This window comes from Ptychodera flava, chromosome 1, assembly GCF_041260155.1.
Source record: "Ptychodera flava strain L36383 chromosome 1, AS_Pfla_20210202, whole genome shotgun sequence".
Taxonomy (NCBI): Eukaryota; Metazoa; Hemichordata; class Enteropneusta; family Ptychoderidae; genus Ptychodera; species Ptychodera flava.
Window position 1 is genome coordinate 49,708,718 of NC_091928.1, and position 20,740 is coordinate 49,729,457.

The following is a 20,740-nucleotide window of genomic DNA, read 5'->3' on the forward strand; positions in this document are numbered from 1 at the left end:
GATCACCCACTTCCCTCACTCGGAGGTAGCTGGGTATCTCTGATGTGTAAACTTACACTTCAGCAATAAAGCACCATCGATTGACATCCACATCTCTACTCTGTCCAAGATCTCAACGTACCTCTCAGCAGTGAGCAAACTCCAAGACCGACGAGATGAGACATAACAATTACATTGTAATGGCTATGTATGCGACCTTTCAAAATGACGAGAAATTTTAGGTATGAATACAAGTATGAGATATGGACCAAAAAAGTAGCTTCTTCCGAAGACGAAGCAGTTGCTGGTAACGTTAACATGTAATTAACCAGAACATCCAACAAGCTGACGATAAAACCGTCGATCTTTAATTGTTATCAGACCCAAAAACGCTAGCGCTGGGCATCTCATTCACATTGACATTTACACGGCGTTTGAATGGTGCATCCTCTCTTCATCTCATACGGTGGCAAACATGAGCATGGCATAGTAGCCTTTGCTTGTTATACATCATTTGCCAGCCTTGCCAAACGATTTGAGAAGAAGATTTCCGGTTTAAGGGGACGATAAATTATTTCCATGATTTGAAATTCAAAAGAAAGTTCGTGTTTTACCGAAGGAAGAATAAACAGGTTTCTGAACCGCGGACTGAATTGGAACAAGATTAATGGTTAGCGGATGCCCCAGACCAATCATTACGGTGGCCCAAAACTACCTGTTCTCCGCATTCAAAGTCTGCGTCGCATTCAATTGTTTTTCTCTCACATATGTCTCCGCATTCAAAGTCTGCGTCGCATTCAATTGTTTTTCTCTCACATATGTCTCCGCATTCAAAGTCTGCGTCGCAATCAAAGTCTGCGTCGCAATCAAATGTTTTTCTCTCACATAAGCTTATGTCTCCGCATTCAAAGTCTGCGTCGCAATCAAATGTTTTTCTCTCACATATGTCTCCGCATTCAAAGTCTGCGTCGCATTCAATTGTTTTTCTCTCACATATGTCTCCGCATTCAAAGTCTGCGTCGCATTCAATTGTTTTTCTCTCACATATGTCTCCGCATTCAAAGTCTGCGTCGCAATCAAATGTTTTTCTCTCACATAAGCTTATGTCTCCGCATTCAAAGTCTGCGTCGCAATCAAATGTTTTTCTCTCACATATGTCTCCGCATTCAAAGTCTGCGTCGCAATCAAATGTTTTTCTCTCACATATGTCTCCGCATTCAAAGTCTGCGTCGCAATCAAATGTTTTTCTCTCACATATGTCTCCGCATTCCAAGTCTGCGTCGCATTCATTGTTTTTCTCTCACATATGTCTCCGAGGTATGCCTCAGTGTACGTTATTCCGCGAAGCATAATTTCTATCGAACAGCGCTCTCAGACGGTCGCTATTGACAACGACGAACATTGTATCAAGTTATTTTCAATAGATTATCGATCGAAATTTGTTTGGACGCCGCTTGTGCCGGGCGCTCATGTGTTGAGGTCACGTCATAAACATTTCCACAATAACCCATATATTGACTTATACACTTAAATATCAACATTGAAGGTATCCGTTGGTTTCCTGTACTGAAATTAAATCGACGACAATTTTTTTAGTTTTGGTGATACTTTTTACGTACGTTTTCGGCACATTTTGGCGCACCTCGGCGTAGTTTGGCGCCATTGTGAACGGGGGGAGGGGACTACACGTGAGTGAGCGAGACAACAATGTATCAATTTCGGACAAAAGGATATCGATCGATAACGTTCACTGCACGATTACAGTGGAGACTCTACGCCCGTTCGCCTCTGTTCTGTGTTATTCTTGCAGTTTACTGGGATTTCACAGTTAATATTCGCCAAAATTTGGTATAAATTACAACAACCTGACTGGTATTTGGTCTGTATAATTTAAGAGACGCTAACCGATTAAAATGGGTCAATATTAGACCCTAATTCTGCATATGCAAACGCTGTAAGATCGCCATTTTATTGAGGGCAAGAGCAAAAATTCAGCGATCGGAAAAATAAAATGCAACTAAAACAAGTTTCGTCGAGAAATTCAAAAAACTAAAACGACAGCAATTTTGTATATATATCAAGGAAACACCGTGCCACTTTTCACTATAATTGGTTCAGAATTGAGAAATTTGAACGAGCGATAGTTGTACGGTCTGTTCAGTACATTAAACGCAATTGTTTTCTATGGAAATCGAGCAGAGTAGACACATCGTAAAATGAAAATACATCTGAAAAAAACCGTTGGTTTAACTTTTTCATTTCGCTGTTATTTTTTATAATATTTGGTCTGACACATATCATGAAGGGTAACTAAAACTCTATGGTTTTATTTTTTTTAGTTTCCCTCTTTTTTATGAAATGACGAGTTGAAGATCGTTTTGCTGTTGACTGTGTTTTTACTTGATTTTGCATATGTCTCTTATCGCTTACGTATTTTTGGAATTCCCTTGTGAAATTCTTCCCAAATATTATAATTGTAAGGGCAGCATATACGGGAAATAGGACCTGTTGCTCTTTCATTAATATTTAGATGTGCAGCAAGGAAATACGGCGAAATTTTCAACATGACGCGGGAGGTGAAATTGACTCTCCGAACGCGCACTCCACGTATGTGTGGCAAAAATTCGGGACGCTATATACCGTACAAAATGGGGCGCCTTTGGGCCGTAGTGCACTACGTGGAGTGCGCGTTCGGAGAGTCAACCATAGAGTTTTAGTTACCCTTCATGATATGTGTCATACCAAATATTATAAAAAATAACAGCGAAATGAAAAAGTTAAACCAACGGTTTTTTTCAGATGTATTTTTCATTTTACGATGTGTCTACTCTGCTCGATTTCCCATAGAAAACAATTGCGTTTAATGTACTGAACAGACCGTACAACTATCGCTCGTTCAAATTTCTCAATTCTGAACCAATTATAGTGAAAAGTGGCACGGTGTTTCCTTGATATATATACAAAATTGCTGTCGTTTTAGTTTTTTGAATTTCTTGACGAAACTTGTTTTAGTTGCATTTTATTTTTCCGATCGCTGAATTTTTGCTCTTGCCCTCAATAAAATGGCGATCTTACAGCGTTTGCATATGCAGAATCAGGGTCTAATATTGACCCATTTTAATCGGTTAGCGTCTCTTAAATTATACAGACCAAATACCAGTCAGGTTGTTGTAATTTATACCAAATTTTGGCGAATATTAACTATGAAAATCCCAGTAAACTGCAAGAATAACACAGAACAGAGGCGAACGGGCGTAGAGTCTCCACTGTAATCGTGCAGTGAACGTTATCGATCGATATCCTTTTGTCCGAAATTGATACATTGTTGTCTCGCTCACTCGCGTGTAGTCCCCCCCCCCCGTTCACAATGGCGCCAAACTACGCCGAGGTGCGCCAAAATGTGCCGAAACGTACGTAAAAGTATCACCAAAACTAAAAAATTGTCGTCGATTTAATTTCAGTACAGGAAACCAACGGATACCTTCAATGTTGATATTTAAGTGTATAAGTCAATATATGGGTTATTGTGGAAATGTTTATGACGTGACCTCAACACACGAGCGCCCGGCACAAGCGGCGTCCAAACAAATTTTCGATCGATAATCTATTGAAAATAACTTGATACAATGTTCGTCGTTGTCAATAGCGACCGTCTGAGAGCGCTGTTCGATAGAAATTATGCTTCGCGGAATAACGTACACTGAGGCATACCTCGAGACATATGTGAGAGAAAAACAATTGAATGCGACGCAGACTTGGAATGCGGAGACATATGTGAGAGAAAAACATTTGATTGCGACGCAGACTTTGAATGCGGAGACATATGTGAGAGAAAAACATTTGATTGCGACGCAGACTTTGAATGCGGAGACATATGTGAGAGAAAAACATTGAATGCGACGCAGACTTTGAATGCGGAGACATATGTGAGAGAAAACAATTGAATGCGACGCAGACTTTGAATGCGGAGAACAGGTAGTTTTGGGCCACCGTAAACCATCGTCCGCTCGCACAGGTCTTCACACTAACTACCCCGTGCGTGATGAATCTAGTAGGTCTACATCGTTTGAATGAAGTAGGTTGCAACTTCACAGCACGCGTCACACATGTTACAAACACATACAAGACCCCTGACGAGACCAAGTTGGCGCCGGCCAACTGCCGAATGTACAACTGCGGCAGTGGGTCCAAGCACAGTTGGGCTACTTGTTGGCTGAAAAATTCATACGTGATACTTTACCTGATTCCGTGGAGCATCCAGCTGCCCGAACAAGAGACCTTGGCAAGCGAAGATGCAGACCTATATGCCATGGTCCACGCAAATACGTGTGATAGAAACATATGACACTGACTTTCCCCATTCCGGTGTTGTATTGCGTGATTTTTTAATATAACCAGTTTTTGGAAAATGGTAGGAGAATTAAAGTGAAAATCGTAAAATCGTTCTGTCACGGATAAAGGTTGTTGCAATGCAGCAAAAAGGTAATTTCGTCTAATGGGTGATGTATAAAGAATTTCTGACACAATGCAAGATATTTTGATTTCAAAATTACCCGGAGGTAAGCTGATGGGCCTTTAAAGAAACGGAAATTGCAGCAGAATATGTGGCAGTCCAGAGCGCTAAACTTGCAAAACTTTAGGATCCATTAGTGAGCCATCGATCTATGGGTTGCAACATCGCAAGTCGTTCTATGTATGGGCTCATCACAGTTTCACGTGACTGCTGGTCACTGGTAATCCGAGAACAAATGTACGGTCATGTAAAAATCAAGCAGAGACATTTTATTAATTCCATTTGCATTTTGGTCAATTTATTACGAAAAGAAAAGAATATAAAGAAGTTATAGTTGCGTTCATCAACAAGAAAACAACAACAACGACATGCAATCCAACAAATTGTAGGTTATGTGAGACAATTTTCGCTTATAAAGTATACATGTTATAGTTACCGTGGAAATTGCAAACGTGTGAAAATGTCAGTGGTAATTTCCACTTTTAATAATGGTCATGCATAACGTATTTGTCGGATACATAAGTTTCAATAAAAGAAAGAAAATTACGAAATTGGGAAACGGAAAATATTTATCGAGCAAGCTGTCGAGTTCGTCCCCAGTTCACTTTTTCCTACTCAAAATTGAGACAATTATTCAGTCGAGATCGAATCATGGTACTGTTATCACAACGATTGTACACAAAAGTGTACGATTTTCTTAGAACCATTCAGTTTTTGCAGACGAAATTTAGATACCTGTGTGCTACAACATATAAATGTTACTTAAGGGGGTGTATTTTTCTTAAAATCACTTGTTTTGCAAAGGTGTCTTTAACATTCAGTAACTTGATAAACCCAAGATTACAATATTTTCAGGTACACCTTTTCGCGCGACAAACAAAATTTGGTGAAAAAGAAGTACGAATGTTTGCAAATTGCCTGATTTCCTGGCTTCCTTTTCTCCCGTTTTCAAACATTTCAAAAGCATGTAACTCTGAAAGGGTCAAGTTTTGTGAAATTTTCACATTTCATTCTTTAATCACTGTATAACAAAACAACAATTGTTTGGCAACATCATTCTTACATTTGGAATGAGAGTTATTGCCATTTAAGAATGAGAATAGACAATGTAAAACAAAATGTCGAGTTTTTCTCAAAATAAACTCCACCGTCAAATCAGATATAAAATTTCATAAAGCAGTTTCAAGATTTTGACTAAAATGAATTTTCATCAATAATAACAATACTGAGATTTATTACCCAAAATAAGTACCACTTCATCCTTTGGGTGGAACTTTTGCTACTTCACTTTAGATTCTCTACTTTTTGAAACCACAGTATGAGGGGCTTCCATCCTATCTTTGATGAGAAATATTGTTTCGAAATAAAGTGTGCCCCTGAAATCATGATATTAAATTTCATCGTAATTAATTGTCATGGAACGTAACATAAGAATGCGATTTAAGGCTGTGATTGTATGTAATTCAGCATCCGTTCATGAAAATCCGACTCGAAAGGCGACTGCGCCCGGATAAGCGCTTTTTATACCCACATACTTGCACTATACTGTTTATGTGCAAGCGTAGAGTTCTACTCTCATGGACATGTGTCCTTGCCAAGTCAAGGGGTAAAACCGGACATACTGAGTGGTGAAGGCGTCGGTGACTAAGTCGTGATAAACTATAGTGTTCCTGTCGCTGTTTCCTTCAAAGATCTGAAAAGGTAAGCAAGAGAACATTATCAGAGACAAAAAAGGGGTCAGAGCTATGATTTGGAAGATTACTAGGAAAGTCATTGAGAAACAGTGAATTTTACACAGAACATCGGGGTACTTGTTTTTATTTGCTGAAATACAAAATACTTGAAATGAAAAAATATGCGATTAGACCTTCCTCAAGACTTTAAATGATCGATATTTCATTGCAAATGCAAGACAAACACAAGATGCCTTCATCATGTACAAAAAGCAAATACACGACTATATTAATCAACTTCCCTTTGTAACTCGGACAGTTTTAACAGGACGGACTCTCTACCGAAACGTATTGCAAGTTCAATCTAAACCAGTATAGTATCGACGTTCAATCGAAACCAGTATAGTATCGACGTTCAATGCAGTATTGCATTTGTAAAAGTGAAAAATAAAAATATTTCTTCGGTCGCATTATAATTGCACAATAAAAGTCTCGCACCCTCTGAGAGTGACCATCGTTCTGGACGTACTTCCAGTCTTGACCATCGTTGTATGCCAAATAAAACGTCTTCACCCATTGTTCGGCATCATTTCGACCCTGGATACAGAAATGTGATAATAATACATAACGAATTATCGATTTTTGCATTTTTTAGTTATCTGACAGTCTGTCTGTACGCTTGATATAGTAATATTCTCACCTGTGTTGCCACCTTTGTAATAGTTCTTTCACGGCCTAAATTGATCTGCAGCCACTGACCGACAGTATTCAGTCTGGCACACCAGGCATGTGATCCGGGACCCACGTAGTTCAGTCTTCCTTGGTGGGACATATGATTCGAATTATGAACACTACTCGCTGTCATCTGTGAGTCTGGTATTTCCCCGCTGTCAATTCCGACAGGGACGGCACCACAAAAAGAGTCACCTGCATCGATTTAAAGACAAGTACATCATAGTTGTTCACAAACAAGTTAACGAAAGCCATCATGGAGAGAGAGAGAGAGAGAGAGAGAGAGAGAGAGAGAGAGAGAGAGAGAGAGAGAGAGACAGACAGACAGACAGACAGACAGGCAGACAGGCAGACAGACAGACAGACAGGCAGACAGGCAGACAGACAGAGACAGACAAAGAACTTCTGTTGCAATGAACAAGCTGAATTTACATTTCTTGGCATTGACTTAGGGATACTAAGAACGTTTTACGCAGCAGCTCATTAGAGGCGGCCAGTACTTTTTTTTGACAAGCAGCAAAATCTCTCCCTTGTTATATTGTTACTGCTGCATAACTTGGAGTCTAGATTTTAAGAACTGTCCACAATAATAGAAATAGAAGCATTATGAAGCATTATTATTATAGAAGCATTAGAAGCATTGTATGTATGTATGTATGCATGCAGTATTGACAGTCCAAATTATGAGCATTATCACATGCTCCAAGAGGAAAACAAAATATCTTTAAAAATATTCACAACAAAACTGCTCTATAATTTGCATTTCGGAAGCATATGTTTTCCGCAATTTCAAAAAGAAAAAAGGAAATATTAAAATTGCCGAAAGTATAGGCGTCGATTCTGATGAACTATTTATTTATTCGTCCTGGCCTTAATTAAAACTGTAGTCGAAAAACGTTTGCCGTGCATGCTTTGTTTGAATATCCACTAGCCGTCTGGGGAAAAACACTTGAATTAGTACAAGTACATGTAAGTAATCACATGTGCTTGCGTGGCATAATTGAAACCAAGCGTGATTTTAACTTTTTATTGAACTTCACGGGACATTACCTTCAAAAGGACAAAAAAGTTTAGGGTCGAAAAGTTTGAACTATAGGCCAGAGTCGGGTCGGGTTACGGAAACGTAATTTTTTTTCCTAGGCCGAATTTACATTAGATTCCTCCATGGTAAGTTCTGAACCTCGTTACAGCAATCCATATGATTCAGGTATGTGATCGTCTCGGTTACCCAGGCTGCATTTCGTGGCTCTCATCCTGCCCGATTAGAGCCCCGCAGTGCAGTTTGGGTAACCGAGAGCCACGAAATGCAGTCTTGGTAACCAAGACTAGGCAAGTGGAATAAAGGGGGAGGGGTAACACTTACTTATATTCTTTTCGCAGATGAAACCCTTTCTTTGACTGCAAGGTGCATCGTTCCATTTTGCATTCCATTCATTGTAAAAATGCAGACAAACTGCAATATCAGGGTGTCTAGCAAGGTTGTCTGGTTGGTTAGTGTACCAGTTGCTATATGTAATCTATCGTATATCAGAATTTCAATAACCATTCATTAGTACGTACTGTAGAGAAGCAGTCAACGAGATTAACCAGTGTTCTTTGTCATATTTTCCCGAATGTTTGTTCAGAACAATTCCCATGCTGATGACATCTTTCATAAATTATACAACAGACAGTAATATGCAGTTAAGAGTCTGTCTGCCTCTCTCTCTCTCTCTCATATTAATATTTCATTATCCATCCATCCATCCATCTATCTATCTATCTATCTATCTATCTATCTATACCCTGAGCAGTCTAGTCATTATTAGAATATGCATTGTAAATCTGAGGTCACTTGATGACCGATTCAGTACAAGATTGTAGTAGACTGTTCGAGTCATGTTTACCGCCATTTTATTTTTAGCTGAGTAATTACATATCAATAGAAAACCTTTCAGTGAGCAGAGCATTGTCGTGTGTGATGATAGACATTTCTGGTCTAAGACCAAGAAAACACAAAAACACCTTTTTACACTTGGGGTGGCGCGTCTACCCGACAGCCCCCGATTTAATGGACTTCATAAAGAAATATTTTACAGAACCATAACGTACATGTTATAATATAACCAAAATTCATTAGGAGTTGAATGATATCTAATATGTACTTTTATCTTGATATAAATCTGTTGTACCTGGACAAGTCTTTGAATCAATATCTACTTTTCTGATGATACTTCTCGTGAATGAACAAGTGATACATATATGTATCACTAGTTCGGAAAAAATTGAGGGGAAGCAAGCTGGGTACGGTGTAGACGCCCGAGAGAATGTGACAATCTTCTATCCACTCTCTTTTATATACTCTCATTAGCATACAAGGCATCACAGGTGTGAACGAAAAATCTACTGCATGTCAACGATAAGAAAACATTTCTGTTCTAATTCGCTACGCTCAAACGAACAGAAATTTAAATTCTGGTCTAAGACCAAGAAAACACAAAAAACACCTTTTTACACTTGGGGTGGCGCGTCTACCCGACAGCCCCCGAGATGACAAAGAACGGGCGTAATTTGGTAATGAAAACAAGATATACTAATGTAAGAAGAATTTTATAGACCTAATGTACGAGACACGTTTAAGCGTGCATCAAGACTGTCTTGGACATAGCCATCTTTAGCTTTTTCGCTGCGCCATCGTCCGTGCCGTTTGAACATTCTATCCTCTACCCCCATTTGTGCTGCAGTAGAAGCACCCCCTGATCTTAAGCTATGTAAAGAAAACGACTCTGGGTTTGGTACTACAGGTTTGAGCTTTTCTAAAAGTATTTCCCTTGCTCTCGTGTACGAGAGTTTTCCCGAACGCAACTTTAATCCTTTGCTAGTCCTGCAAAGGGGTCTGAAAATGAAATCCTGGCTGTTGGTTGGAATGTTTGCAAATGCAAGGTAACATACCAACATTGCCACTGGACATGTTGGACTATCAGATTTTGCAATTACTACAGATTTACCATCCCTATAAACGTCAGTTTTAGACTGCCTAACGAAAACTGAAATGTAACGTTCATAGAAAATAATATCTGACCTTAAAATGTTACATAACTCGTCATATCTAAAGAAACCTGCAAATGACAGCAAACACATCGTCAAAAACGGATATCAGACAAGTCTGCCTCCTTGCTTCCATATTTTGAAACAAGCAAAGATAGGAGGTCCGGTGTGAACGGTTCCTTTTTTGTCGACGGTTTAGACAACTTGCGCTTAGCAGCTTCAAATGTTAGTTTCACGGTTATATGTTCTGTCGGAGAGGGTATTCCAGCCATATTGTGTGCCCATTGGATAGCATAAAAAGCACCGGTAACTTTATGAATAGAACCATACTCTTCGCACAAGTGTTGTAGGTAGAGTGCCACGTACAAAGGTTCGGCAGGGAGGATGTTGACTTCAGATTTCAAGGAAGCCCATTGTTTCCAGTGCGTGAATGACTGCTTGTACTTCGTAACTGTGGATGGTTGCCTGGAAGCCATGATAAATGTCTGTAGTTTGGCACTTTGTCTTTGAAGGGATTCGTCTTTGACATTACCAAGTTCTCTCCAGACGCCAACTTTGTATATATCTAACGAAAAAGAAAATTAGCATTGCATTCAAATACATGCTCTAGACACTCACTGCCAATTGGCGTAAAATTCTGTGAAATTCAATCTTAACGCTATAAAGCGTGTAAAAGTGTGACCCGTCAAAGGAGCAGGGCCTCCTCTGCCTGCAATAGTTATATCCCTGAGTAGTAAGTTTTTATTGGGGTTTGGGATACAGTAAGAATTTTACACCCATTTTATTCATTTATCTACATGGAGCGAAGGAAAATTTAACCATCCATGTAACTAAAGTGCGACCCTGACCTATATATTAACAGCTTGCGCAGCAGTGCATTGTCCTGAACTAAGCGGGGAAATTCCCTGCTGAGTCAGGTCCTGGACTTGCGCAATACACTAGCAATACACTATTATATGACTCACTGTCATATAATAGACATTTACGTCAGTGTTTATAGATGACTCACTGTGGTATTTCAACATCTGTATGGCTATTTAAGCAGACGAAAAGCTGTGAAACAGTCACATTTCAATAATGGATGGAAACTATTCAAATGACGTGGATATGTTATCACTTACAAGCTCTACAGATGAAGAGGAGTTACTACTAGATGGATTGGAGTATAAATATTTCCCAGCAAATAATCCAGAAGCCCTGAATGAGCGAATTAGGCATTGTGTGAAATTTTATCGTGATATAGTTATTGGAAATAATCATCAATTTTCAGCAACAGAACCGGAGGTGCCTCAACTAGAAGTTCAACAAACTCCAAAACCAAAGCGCAAGAAAGTGATTTCTCCCGATGAAATTTTCAATGAGTTGAAGCGATCTTACCAGAGAGGAGTGGTGATCCCCGAGATACTGGAACCACCAATCATCACGAATTCATTCGAAGAGTTCAAGATTGGTTTCAAGAATTTCTACCATGGTTTTAGAGCACGTGATCAACAGAAGTTACAGGATAACTACTTGTACGGCCAGTGGTTGGAAAAAGCTTTCAGTCATTTCAGCGAGAAGAAAAAGAAAAGGAGAATTTCATTGATTGGGTTGAAGAGAACTGTGACTAAAACATGTTCGCGCGAGCCAGTTCAGAAAATTTTATAATGATTTCAAACATTATCCACAAATATTACATTGTAAATTAAGCTTTGAATGGTTTAACAAGAATGGTAAAAAGTTGTTGTTATATTTTGATGACCACAGAGAAGAAATTTTTCAGTGGACCCATCCTCTACAGTGCACATGTAATTTATGCGCAGCGACCTTTAACGTACCTGTCATGTGATTTCAGAGGTCTGAAAGTCTACAGTTTTCAGAAACATTTTCTACAGAATTTTTTCTGAACCTAACTTTCATATCCATTTAATCCTAATGTCTTAGGTATCTTTCCAGAGGTGGACTAATCCTTCTTGTTCTAATCCTTCTTGTTTTTGTATTTCTAATGCCTGTTTGAATATGTTCTGAATAAGTTCTGACCCGAGCCTCTGTTGTTGCACCTTTTTCTTGTATTTGAGTAAACAACTGCTTATATTGCACATAATAATGTTTATACTTCTCTCTTCTTTTTGATACTCCAGTTTTCCTTGTATTACATCAATAATAACACCTGGTACAGGCGTCAAAGCTATGAGTACCGGAACTGTAGGAATTGCCGCTATTACAGCAGAGCTTACAAGAATTCCCTTAGTAATATTGAGAGCCATATCAATTCGGCCCATTAATTTGTAACTTCGTCGATATGCAGCACTTGTTCTTTCATATAGTAATCGGCCAATTGTTCAACGCTTTCAACACTGAGATGTGCATTTTTTACTGTATATGTAAGGGGGATAAAAAATAATTGTAGTAATATAGAAATACAATATGGCAGAAGGAGGAGAAGATATACCACTCCAGGATTTCGATGATGCAAATGTAAATGACGATGATGATGCTACTGCTGAAACATACTTCATAGACGACGATAATGCTCTTGCAGAAGCTGATCCTTTCCTGGATAGCCCGAAGGCGGATCTTTTGACTAAACTTAGAGTAGATAAAAAATTAAGTATGGTTAATCAATTCTTAAATGAAATAAAATTACTGATCCGGATGCACTAAATGTATTGGCTACGGAATCTGAGATTAGGGATGGAAAGCTGTATTATAAAGACCTCAAGCTGTCTAAAGATAGAGGAGGTGGATTTTATAAGCTCTCCACATTAATAGTAAAGAAGGAGGACATGCATTTATTAGAGAAGTATTAGGAGGTCGCTCTAGCGCAGAGCCCGAATATGTGAGACGTGAATTGCATTCTGAAGATGTGAGAAAAGATAAAATACCAGCTGAGAAGATGACACCAAAAGACATGGGTATATACAAAGATAAACTGACAGAGTTACGGCAAGATGCTTCTGGTAATGCACACAAAATACAAGCTTTTGAAAATAAAATCGAACAATGGAACAATCTAAACCCGAATATAGAGCTTTTGTTGATGAATTAAAGATGGCAAATATGCGTCTTGATGAGCTTTACAGTGAAAGAGATAAAATTATGTCAGAGCAGACAGAACTTACACCTGAACTCAGAACAAGACTAGCTAAAATTAATAATCGAATTGAAGTACAACATGATATGATCAGTGGGGCACGTGAAAGACTGGCGTCGACTAGGTCTCTTCGTGATGTAATTTCTGATCCAGAATTGTCACTCAGGCTGAAGCTGACAGAATTATTTAAACGAAATGGTATTACAATCGCTGCAATACTGACTGCCCTTGGAATGACAATATCAACGATTGCCTTGGCTGTGACTAGAGGAGGGGGAGGAGGAGCGGGAGCAGGAACTGGAGCAAACGCAGGAGGTTCAGGTCCACCCAAAGTATATACAAAAGCGAAAGAAATTGTAAAGCAATTTGGTGAATGGTTAAAAACATTGGCCGCAAAAAGTGCTGCTGCAATACCAGGTTTAATCGGCTCCCTTGTCAGTTTTCTATTAAAAACAGCAGGATCGGTGGTCGGATTTGTCGGAGAACAGCTATGGATATTTTTAACTGGTTTAACATTAGTCATTATAAATAAAATTATGTATTAATATATGACACCCCTACGGCATCGACATGTTTGGTGAAAAGAATATTGCAAAGTTTCTTTCTAAAAATAAAGACCTGTTTGGTTTCTCTGTCGAATTGGAATGGTGCAAACTTCGACGGGTAAATCGCCATATCCTTCGAGCAAATCCAGGTGTCCGACTCAAAGATGATAATCTGTATCATAACATTTTAGCTTTCATTAAAGAATGTCAAAAGACTAACTTCTTTAAGCGACTAGAATTCATAAACGTCTTTCAGGAGATTGACAATGATGAAATGGAAGTCCAACATCTCCAAGAATATTGGGTTCTTCGATTGATTCGCGACACAGGCAATCGATTTATCTTTCAGGCAGACGGAAATATTTACGTAAAGATGTGATTAATTTTCTTTTTTCTTCTACTATATACATTACACGAAAAATGGGGTACGATAGATCATTATTACCGACTTTCAGCAACCGAATACCGAAGGGAACGAAGTCAGAAAGAACTCATCATGTGATTGCTCATAATCCAACTGTGGCAGATCCAGGCCAGACACTTATCATACGATGTCCAAAGTTAGAAAGCGAGTAGTACTAGTTCCAGATACTTTCGACCTGGTTTTGATCTCGAAGTAATGGGAGATGAATATAACCGAGTAGTTCAAAATGTTGCAAAAAATTTGGTGGAGCGTATGGTTCTCAAATTTGAGGGTCAGCCACTTTTCAATTTGAACAAATATAACCTCATTGAATGTTATCGCGATCTCTTCAAACATAAAAAGGAGAGATCGAACATGACACTGTACGGAATTCAGAACGAAAATCTAAGAAAATTAAGAAGCGGTGCGACCGATGCAGATGCTGCCGTCGTGGGCGATAAGTTACTTTTCGACACATATAAAACAAAATATGCTATTCGTCTCACTCATCCCCTAATAACAGGTCATGGAGTTGCATATCCAAAAGCGTTAGGGAGTCATATTGAATGGGAAATTACGTTGGCACCTGCCTCCCAATTACTTGTTAGTAATCAGGTTGTTACAGCCAATTATAAATTAAAAAACATTCAAATGGAATACGAAACAATAACTGACCCCGAACTCGCGGGGTCAACTGCTGGTTATTACAACGGTGGAAAAAGTTACCTTTACGAGCATATACATTATTCTAGAACAATCCCATTCAAAGAATCGGACACGGTTATCAATGAAAATATAAATGTACCACGACGTAGCATTAGAGGTATCGCAATACTCTTCACTAAAAATCAGAATCAGTCAGAACTGAACAGTGAACTTTTCTTTAACCCCTCCATTGAATCTGTGTCTGTATCAATCGAAGGCATTGCAAATAAAGTGTACGCTCAGAAGATGATACCAAGACAATTTTGGCGAGAGGTGCGACGGTATTTTGCTGAAGATAAAGATTGGTGTGAAATTGATATAGATGAGGTCGATTATTTGAAGAATAAATTCTGTCTGTTTATCGATCTGCGTAGTTTTAAAGATATTGAATTTCATGGAAATGGTCTTAGAGTAATGAACACAAAGGACGGAATACAGCTTGAGATCCTGAAGAAAGATGCCTCGTGGGGTGGTGATGACGCTCACAATGATAATATATTTGCCCACGTTTATGTTATTAGCGATGCCCAGGTATCTGTTGAAAATAGTAGATTAAAGTCTTTACAATTTTAACCATGACCCGTCATTCCTATCGGCCGTGTTTCTGCCAGCCATTCGCCCGTGTCTGGATTGTATAACTGCACACGTTTGATATCATTTGGTGCCATCATGATTTTACTGCGCCTTTCACTACGGATTTCTCCAGCCTTTTTCCGTACAAACTGTACAAATTGTGCCGGCTCGGGCTCCTTCCTAGTTTTAAACAGAACCTTATAATCTTCAAAGTTCAAATGTTTTCTAACACAAACATCTTTCACCCCTTTATTTTTTTTCGTCTCCGAAGTTGGAGTTCGAAAAGCATACACTTTCGAGCGTATGCCGACAAAATCAAGAATAGGTACACCATTCAACTCATCTTTAAATTTACCTATCACTTTTTTATTAATCTTCGGAACTCCCATCTCATCCCGAAGGCCACTAGTATCGTAGATCGACTCCTTACCATTCTTTTCCACATCTTCCCGAACTATATCATTGAAAGTTACGTCCGGGTCCGGGATCGGTACACTGTAAACAAAACTGTCAGTATCCATGTAGGCTAATCGTATTCCAGGGAACCGCTTTCGAAAGTAATTGTAATGCGTCTCATACATAAGCAGCTTAGAAAGTTCCAGTACTGCGGCGCCAATGAAAACTGGTTTTACATATCTATGCTCATCCGTTTTCAGTTCCAGTAGGGCACTGTCGCAGGAATCACCATCCTCTTCGGAAGTTATGAGAGTTATATGTTTCGTCTTTGGATTATACTTCTGAATCTTTTTACGGCCGCTATCCGTACCGTTCCAGTCCGAAACAAATTTAAAGTCTCTGTACTTTCGAACATCCTCTATTGTCTTACCGAACATTGCATTATTCATCAGCTTATAGAAATTCTTTTCGAAATCTGTCTTTCCCTTTGCCCTCATTTTAGTGTTAAAGTCAATATATTCTGCAAGACATGGCGCCTCATCGAAAGCAAGCACCCGATAAATCTTTTTCAATCTCATTCCCATCCGAAGATAGAATTCCAGCAACTTGTAGTGTAAGACGTATCTCTCTCTGTCCAACACACTTGTAATCAATCGAGTGCCCTGCCTCGGAAATTCATAGTGATGTGGCGCTAATGGCAAATCGCTGTGTTCTTCATGTAATTCGGGGGGATATTCTAAGTCTACTTCTAGAAAACTTGGTGGAAAGGTGGAACCGGGTCCCCACCCTCCCAAGCCTGCTCCACATTCTAACCACTCTTCCTTCGTCATCCAATGAAGTCCGCCCGTAGGCATTGCCTGACTCATTGCCCAGCCGTAGAGATTGTTTGCATCGAGATATTTTATTTCGGTTAACGGTTTCTCAGGGTCGTAATTCCCGCCAGCCCCTTCGGCGACGTAAGCAGGATGATTTGTCTGTAAGTAATGAATATTACACTGGCTGATACCGCCTCGAATCCCCCTCTGTACGAAATTCATCTGCTCAGCATCTTGAATGAGCCCAAACTTATTACCTGTATAAAGTAACATAGCATCCCATGTTAGACCGGGCGCCGACATATAGTGGGCTGGATCTAACTTGTACGCTTCTAAACATGTGTCGCGGAAATTTTCGAATATATTTGCAAGAAGGAGAACGTCCGTCTCACAATAGAATTCCATATAATCTTTAATCGTCTTACATCCCACTTCATCCCACACCTTCAATGCATGCTCATAATCAGATTCTGAAATCCCCTCTTCCGTCAATTCGCTATAAAATTCCCCCCTCTCCGGGAGCTCCCCCTCTTCTAGTCTGTCAACCGAGTCTAAATATTCGTAGGGGAAGAAACCTTTCGCCCTTTGAATGTCCGGGTACGAAAGTGGTACCGTCGTCCATCCGTGGTCCGGCACAGTCGTTGCCAACTTCGCGAGCGACCCCATCATCAACTGAGCACTGTCCATAAACTTTATAGAAAAGAAACGTTTCTTTATCTCCCTCTTCCGGTTCGGCCACTCTCCACCGACAACAACTGAGGCGCTAAAGATAAATGTTTTCGAGAGACCCATAATTCCTCCATTGCTCGTCTTAGCTATGATATTTGGCTCTTGTCCGGGACCATCATCTATTTCATGTAATTCTTTCAAATAAAAGAACCATCGTATCCCTTGAGGTTGTGAAAGTAGATAGGAATGGTTCTCGACGGCCGGCATCCTTCGCAATAAAAAGTCGCCTCCTCCTTCACTACTCGGTATCCTGCGGCTCTCCACATGCAATACAGACTGGATTGCCGTAATTAGAAGGATCCCCCATCGGTTTTATTTTCCAATAATACGATTTCGAATAATTCTCAGCCCTCCCCTTCATATCTTTTAGAAATTCTGTAACACAGGAGAGACCTGTGAATGTTCTTTTACCATAAACGGTGGGCCGCCGTTCCGAAGGGGTCCACCCCCGTTCCACCATAACATACGAAAGACAAATTGGAATGTGTCGGCCGGTCCCCTTCTCAATAATTGCCTCAGTATCTGCGTAGATAACGTAGGGGGCGGGGACCTTCTTCCGATGTCCTTCGAATTGACATACTTCCTTAGGAAAAACTGGCTGGGCGTCGTCTGTTCCACAGTACACCTGATGTAATTCTAATTCTTCTGTTGACTTAAAACCTCTTTTACAACCGGGCAAATACACTTCCTTCTGTGCTCATTCTTGCGATTAGTATATGAATTAAGAAGACGATTTAATGAAGTAATTGGCACGAAGTGACCCCCGCCTCCCCTCCAACTATCAGTAATATATTTGCTACCCGATCCGCTCCGCCGTCAGGGACTCCGCTATATAACATAGTTATGTCTGACGGGTCGGGATCGGACTCATAGATCTGAAACACTTGAAGTTTCGTGCCTGGATTTTGCTGCTCGAAGCGCCCGAACACGGACAGATCAGCGGGCGTAGGAAATGGTATTCCATCCCAACAGTAGTCAGCAATAAATTTGTAAAATGTATTCCATTTTCTCCTTACCTGACCACATTTCTTTTTGCGAAACTCGGGATCGCTCAACTTTATACTTGCTACGACAGCATACTGAAAACAATTCTCAGACCCCACCGGTAGAATAATTTCGCTAACACAATGCTTATTTTTTAACCATCCGGGAAGTTGGACTGCGCCAGCCCCGGCACCGAGTAAAACTTCTACTAGAATTACTTCAAAATTAAGTATCTCCTCGAGAACGAGGCCAGAACCCTCAACAGCTTGAATTGTATCAAGCATATCGTCGTAGCGTTTTACTAATAAATCTTTCACATCCGACCCTTCTACATCTTTTGTGTATGTATTTTTTAATTTAACAGGCAATGTACGAATTTGTGTATTATCAGTTTTCGGATCCGATAATTTGACTTCCATTTCAGTATAAACAGAGTACATCTTTCCCCCTTTGGCCATACCTTCAATATCCACCAGCTCCCCGATATCCTCGACTCGCTTGACTTCAGGAAATTCTTTTCGTAAAACTGCTCCCTTGAATGCTTCATGTAATCGATGGGCCATAATAATCTTTATGATATATACTATCCTAAAATTTTTTAAAAATGAAAAATAATTATTTTATGATAGGTCATCAAAATCCACTATAATATTTTTGGCAGCATTTATTTTTTATATATCTCGCCTAATCTTTCTAAGTCGACTAGTTCTTCCGCATCTTGAATTTCTGGTTTATTAGGCGCAGCACAAAATAACCTCTCAACAGTGAAAGAAAGGGCACGTTTATTTAAGCGCGGTTTAAATGCTAAGAATTCTATCTTACTACCTTTCCTGATATTACGAGGTACAATAGCAGGATTTTCTCGGACTGGCAATGGGCTCACTGCTTTAAAAGCACAGTCAATTTCTTGAACCATATCAATACATGTAGCGAAATCGTCCCCTCTTTTAAACCGAAATTTAAAATACGCCACTGGCTGCGCCCCGCTCCCTCGCTTCTGATACACTTTAGATGGATTGTAAAATCCGGTAGTATTCTTGGAGTGAGCGGCCAGGCTTGCAGCATAACTTTTAGCCCCGCTTGCATCGAAACTTTCACCTAGGGTACGGAATATTATTAAATCAGTAAACTTTTGAAGACTCGGTTGCCAACGGACACACACCCCATCGCATGTAGCAGGATCTCTAGAGCCGTACTTAGGTCCGATGGGAAAACCACTTCTAGCTCACTGTCTACGTATATGAAAGGATCTACCAAAGATTCACCAATATGAGTTTGCCGTCACTGATTTGAATATTCTCTTCTCCGGTTTCAAGTATTTTTATTGCAGTTGAAATAGAAAGGATTGTCATTGTCTTATCGTATATATCTTAATAAAAAAATTTTTTTTAAAAAATTTCTATGATATAGTATCACCAAAATGTCATACATATTCATAAATGGACCAACTGGAAGTGGTAAGAGTTACGATGCAGTAAATTTGGATCCGTATCACGTACCAGAATTTGACACTAGTTTTTCCAGCAACATTGCCGACTTTTATAATGGACGCCACGTTTCGATTGCCGATTTTCAGAACCAGTTTATAGAACATACGCTTAGTTTACAATGTCAGGCTGGGAGGGCCTCTCCTTCGGAACGCTACATTATTTGTGACTCTTCCATAATTCAACATCTGACTTTTTCTCGAATCCGGGGCGTTTCCACGGAGTGGGAAGAAAAAAAGATTGTTTCTAGAGCATTTGACCATTTACATAGTTTCATTATCATATTCAAAGATATGCCTTGGGATTATTGCAGGCAGAATGTGTTGACTCGAGCCAGGTCGTACGAAATAGGCGCCTTAAAAGAACTAGAAGAGATTCACAACAAGTTCAAACAGACTTTCTTAGAAATTTGCCACGACTACAGGCTTCCATGTTGGTAATTCGGAACGCTCTTACGCCCCTCGTTCTCAAGAATATACTTAATCCAACAATTGATACCGAGACAGTCGGACCAGTAGATTTTCCACAAGCTTTTGACTTTGGAATTGCATGGACCGGCGGTAGCCAGGGATTTTTAATAGACGGTTTCGAGGAGAGGAACTTGAAAAAGCTTACTTTCCACCTGGTCAAGAACAACTAGAACAACCTCGAGTCTCACTCGAGAACCTACACAAACTTCTTAATGCTTGTGAAACAGTGTGTGCTTATAATGCTCCGTTTGACTTACGAGCACTTGATATGATGAAAAGGGTGGACTTTGGAGTTACTTGTCTATGGTTCATGTCAGTTGTGTACATTATACTTCAGCCAGAACTTATCGATAAAGCTGAACAAGGAGGATTGGAAAGAACGGACCGTGGCAACATGAGAAGTCGCTTTGAAGATCTTGCAAACTTAATATGTTCAGGAACTGAGGTACCACCTCATCCACATACTGCCGAAAAAGATGCAATAAGTGAACATTACTTACGACAGTACATGATAAATACTTGGCCAGGTGGGTGGAAGCGAGGTGGTAAACTGACACTTTCTTCTTTCAAGAAATTAAGACTTTTTCCATGGTACTTATTGAATAACTTTCGTAAATACTTACGTTAGTACTTACG

At 39.7% G+C, this 20,740-nt stretch overlaps 1 protein-coding gene across 1 annotated transcript in view; it reads right to left on the reverse strand.

Moving 5' to 3' along the window:
• Positions 1 to 7,460: 7,460 nt before the first annotated feature.
• Positions 7,461 to 20,740, reverse strand: part of LOC139145367 (perlucin-like protein) — a 48,057-nt gene continuing 34,777 nt past the window's right edge. Inside the window, exons 5-6 of the mRNA XM_070716491.1 lie at positions 8,261 to 8,414; positions 7,461 to 7,474 (exon numbers count right to left, since the gene is read on the reverse strand). Of these exons, the coding sequence (XP_070572592.1) occupies positions 7,461 to 7,474; positions 8,261 to 8,414 (168 nt within the window). The remainder of the gene's footprint in view (positions 7,475 to 8,260; positions 8,415 to 20,740) is intronic.